This window comes from Lactuca serriola, chromosome 5, assembly GCF_051521515.1.
Source record: "Lactuca serriola cultivar US96UC23 chromosome 5, Lser_US96UC23_V15, whole genome shotgun sequence".
Lineage (NCBI taxonomy): Eukaryota > Viridiplantae > Streptophyta > Magnoliopsida > Asterales > Asteraceae > Lactuca > Lactuca serriola.
In genome coordinates this window covers 279502328-279507209 of record NC_136412.1, presented here as the reverse complement: position 1 = coordinate 279507209, position 4882 = coordinate 279502328, and the positions used below count along the sequence as shown (strand labels likewise).

The window sequence follows — 4882 nt, the reverse complement described above, 5'->3', positions numbered from 1 at the left end:
AATTGATTGTTTAGTTTATCTCTTTTAACTACAATGAATTATTAAGATCCCTGCAGGCCAAAAAACTTTTTGTATAATTATTATTAAATGATATTCAATGCATTTAGATAAGCAAAAACATATGCAAACAATCTTGCATAAAATTTATGAAATAAACAGACAATAATTATAATACAAATAATAATCTGATGATAATGAGATATTAACTAATTTTGTGTCAAAATCAACCACAAATTAAGAGGACGACGTTTATGGATAAATTATTGATAAATTGTGTCGTCTAGAAACCACGACTTCGAATATAAAGTTTGGAGTTGTTGAGGCACTTCTAAGTGTTCCTACGTAGCAAATATGGGTTCAGAACTTAAACTCCCTTTTGTGGATTTCTCAAATATTGACCAAAACACGAACTGGGATTTAACAAAATCCCAAGTCCATAGAGCCCTTGAAGAATTTGGTTGCTTCGAAACAACCTACGCCAGCATCCCACCCGAGCTCCAAACGTCCATGTTTGATTCATTAAAATTACTTTTTGATCTTCCTTTACAAACCAAAATAAAAAACAAGTCTTCAAAGCCCTTTCATGGCTACGTAGGTCAGTACCCAATGGTGCCACTCTATGAGAGCATGGGCATTGACGATGCACCTATTCTTGAGAAAGTAGAAAGCTTCGCCAACATGTTGTGGCCCAAAGGCAACACCGAATTTTGGTACCACCTAATTTAGTTATTTTGTTTACACAAACCATATGTAAACTTTATATATATATATATATATATATATATATATATATATATATATATATATATATATATATATATATATATATAAGAGCAGTATTTTTAACTTTACATATCATTTTATGGTCTTTTACTTGCATCTTATGTTTTATTAGCAAGACTATACAAGAGTTCTCGGAGAAGCTATCCAAACTTGATCAAATGGTGAGGATGATGGTGTTGGAGAGTTTGGGATTAGAAAATTATGTGAAGGAACACATGGATTCAACAAATTATTTGCTTCGGGTCATGAAATACAAAGGACCCGAAACGAACGAGTCCAAACTAGGACTCAATTCTCATACCGATAAAAACATTGTCACGATTTTACACCAAAATCAGATCGATGGATTAGAAGTGCAAGCAAAATCCGGAGATTGGATCAAGATTCAACCTTCACCGAATTCTTTCATTGTAATGATTGGTGATTCACTCTATGTAAGTTTTTAGCGATACATATCGCAAAAGTACATGACGGATTTACACTTTCATTTTTTCCACAAGAAAAACTACAATTTTGGAAATATTGATGAACCTTTGGAGATTTATGATTGTAGGCATGGACGAATGGACGATTGCATTCACCTTATCATCGGGTGATGATGAGTGGAGACAAAGCGAGGTATTCGCTTGGGTTGTTTTCGATACCAAAGGCTGGCTATGTGGTAAAATCCCCAAAGGAGGTTGTAGATGATGAACACCCATTACTTTTCAAACCATTTGATCATGTTGAGTTCCTTCAATTTTACTACACCGAGGCTGGCCAACGAGCCCAATCTGCTCTTAAGACTTATTGTGGTGTCTAAAGTATTACATGATCTTCATCTTTGCATATCCATATTGTTGATGTATGGACTTTCATTAGTACATCTCACTTGTGTTTGTTCATGTATTACCATATTCATGTAGGTGTGTATGTGTATGTATATCAATCATGGAAGACTAGAAAAATTTCGATATACATGATAATTTACAAAAAGAATATATTTATGTTAGGGTTATTCTCCTGGAAATTCGTGAGTTGACTCACACTGCTCTAAAACATAAGCGTTATGTGATATGCAAATCCAATACATAGAACCATAATGTGGCAAACGTAAGAGCCCATTAGAGAAAAAAGATCCTAATACACCAAGAAATCTATATATCACTACTTTAACTTTAAGAAAATTACAATAAGCAACATCCAAGTAAATGTGATTCATGATAATTTATCTATCTTAAACAATATCTCTTTGAAACAATCAACACTTCAACGTCATACTACTTGACCACAACGTCAATCTATTTTAATAATCCGAAGCGGCAGAGTGGAGTATGCACTAAACTTGACAAATTTAGAAAATATTGTCATGAATCTCTAAAACATATAAGGACTGTTGTTTGTAACATCCCTATAAAAGAGATACAAAATTTTATTTTAAAGAAAACCATTAGTTCCATACATCAATGTTTCAAAATCAACCACGATACAGTATATCAAATCGTCAGAGTAAAAATGGTCATAAATGTGGAATCATGAGGTGAATGTTGTGTGATCACGTCGAGCCCTTTTGCTTTCAAACTGGAAGTACCTGAAATATTAAACCATAAAAACTATAACCACAAACTTTAGTAAGTTTATTCAAAATACCACATACCATACATACAATTGTCATGGGCTACCCCCATGGTCTTTTCCCTGGAATGCCATGGGCTACCCCCGGGGTCTTACAACCAAGTGTCGTGGGCTACCCCCATGCTCTTTCCTTGAAATGTCATGGGCTACCGGTCACACCCCCGAACCAGACGGCGGAACCGTCCGGGGGGCTCGTGTGACTAACAATTGAATAATCATCACAATGAATATACATGAAACATAACACATTCATCACCAACATTACATAATACAACCAACATTGTTCATATCAAGTACATTGTATACATAAATTTTAATTGTTCAAAGTACGATAAGTGATATTACATAAACAAAACCAAACACACTCGCATATCTTTCAGCTTAACGATTACCTAAGAATACAAGTTATTTTGAAAATGGTCAACATATATAATGTTGGTGAGGTCATAAGTATGTTTGAGTAAAAGTTTTTGTATCTTTAGTAAAAACCCAGAAAATCCGATATTTTCTGTAAATTGTCTGAAAATGATGTGTGAATTTCATAACTATAACTTGTATAAAAGTAGTTTAGATTCATTATACTTTTGAATAACTGATAAGTATATATGAATAATTTCCCGAGAAAATCCGATATTTTCCGTTTTATAGCAATGTTTAGATTCTTGTATCATTAAATAAGATTTTTGTATTGACACCCTCAAAGAGTTTATCTTTAAAAGGTTTAACTTTTGGTATCGAATCCCTAAATGAGCCGTTATAATCATGCATGATAATGACTAGGTCTCCCGTCTTGGTGTTTTTCCAAATGTCGGTCTTGATAAGGATGTTGTCGCACTAGACTGGCCTAGTCTACCTGTAGCGAACAACTAAGGCGTGGGGGTCACCCCGTATAGATCTATACACAAACTCCTGCTTTCCACCCAGTAAACTCTGGTTATAACTACAGGCTACGTTTGTACACTCAGTGGTCCCAACCGACATGTCTCACTAGATTCTCAATTCCTTTTTCATACCATGTTTAATGTTCACATATATGTTGTAGGTTAGGATTCAAAAGGTACATTTTTATATAAGTATAAGACGTTAAGTGATTACACAATGGTATAGTTTTGATCACAAGCACATGAATTCCATTCCAAACCCAATTAGCATGTAAATGGACCACGAAGGCCCAATAACATGTAAAAAGGTAACTTGGGCCCAATAGACATGTATATGGGCCATAAAAGCCCAATAAACATATAGTCCATAATTCAGGCTCTAATTAGTATGTAAGTGGGTCGCAAGGCCCACTAAACATGTCATGGAACACATTGGGTTCAACATACACTTAGTTGGGCCCTTTGGGTGCAACGGCTAGGTATCGTGAATATTAAGCCCAATAATTGATTATCGACATAGTTTGTTCGTTCGTTTTTGTTTCGTGGTTTGTTTTAGCTAAGGGTTTACTAGATTGTCGATAAGAGTTTTCTTTTTGAAAAAAATGACATTTTTACCCAATAATCCTCAAACTTTTAGTTAAGGCCCAAAGTTTTGTAAAAATGACATTTTAGTCCATAAGTTATAAAAAGTTGCAGTTTTGTCCCAAATGTCTAAAAACTTATGGTTTTAGCCCCAAAAGTTATATTTTCACATTTAGGAACATGTTTTGTAGAAAAGTGCATTTTCAACCCTTTGTTTGTAAAAGTTTACATTTTCGGCCCAATTTTGGAAAGTTTTACATTTTTGGTCCATTTTGAAAATAAATGTTATTTTCACCTCAAAATTTGGTTTATTTACATTTATGAATCCAAATTTGTCCAAATAACATTTTTGAAAACTTAAAACTTCATGTTTTTTGCAAATTGGGCCCTAAGGTCGAGAGGCCCAAAAGTTTGGCCCATTAAGCTTAAATTTGCCTTTTTGACCCTTGTAAAAGTATGTTTAGCATAAAAATATCTTTTTATACATATAGGACCTGTTTGGCCACTTTTAAAACAGAATTTTCTTTTTTTACCCTTATCTTTTGTTTTCTTGACAATTTTGACCTTTAACAAGATTTTTGTTGAATTCTTTTGTATCTTAAACATGTGTTTTTCTTTGGCTTGGTAATATGATATTTATAATGTAATAGTTCATAGATCCTTTCTAAATAATACTTGAATTTTGAGATTTGCTAAGATCTAACCCATTATTACCAAATAAAACAACTATTCACTCAAAACATGCATATAACACATAGATCTACACATTTTACTTATATTCTCCACCAAAAATCTTATGAAAACCGAAAACAAGGGGGTATGAACTAACATTTGCTTTGATGTTTCGGTTTTGAAGAAGAAATGAAGAAGATTTTGGTCCTAGCAAGCTTTCTTGAGTGGATTTCGAGCTTAAGAAGTTCTAGGAAGCAAAATCACCAAAACTTTGCTTAAAAGAGCGATCTAACAAGAGAATGGAATTATAAAACTTGGAGGTGTAAAGACTTACCAAGAAATGATGATTA

At 33.5% G+C, this 4882-nt stretch overlaps 1 protein-coding gene across 1 annotated transcript; it reads left to right on the top strand.

The window, feature by feature from the left end:
• Window positions 1-312: 312 nt before the first annotated feature.
• On the top strand, window positions 313-1761 carry LOC145054420 (putative 2-oxoglutarate-dependent dioxygenase AOP1.2). Its single transcript, XM_079002620.1, has 3 exons — window positions 313-710; window positions 896-1217; window positions 1337-1761. Exons 1-3 carry the CDS (start codon window positions 352-354, stop codon window positions 1583-1585), a joined length of 930 nt encoding a protein of 309 aa, XP_078858746.1. The 5' UTR covers window positions 313-351; the 3' UTR covers window positions 1586-1761.
• The last annotated feature ends 3121 nt before the right edge of the window (window positions 1762-4882 follow it).

Excerpts from the sequence above, each read along its gene's own strand:
- LOC145054420 (XM_079002620.1), top strand. The coding sequence starts at position 352 with ATGGGTTCAGAACTTAAACTCCCTTTTGTGGATTTCTCAAATATTGAC. Across the intron at positions 711-895 it reads AAAGGCAACACCGAATTTTG|CAAGACTATACAAGAGTTCT; the intron begins GTACCACCTAAT and ends ATGTTTTATTAG. Across the intron at positions 1,218-1,336 it reads TGATTGGTGATTCACTCTAT|GCATGGACGAATGGACGATT; the intron begins GTAAGTTTTTAG and ends TTATGATTGTAG.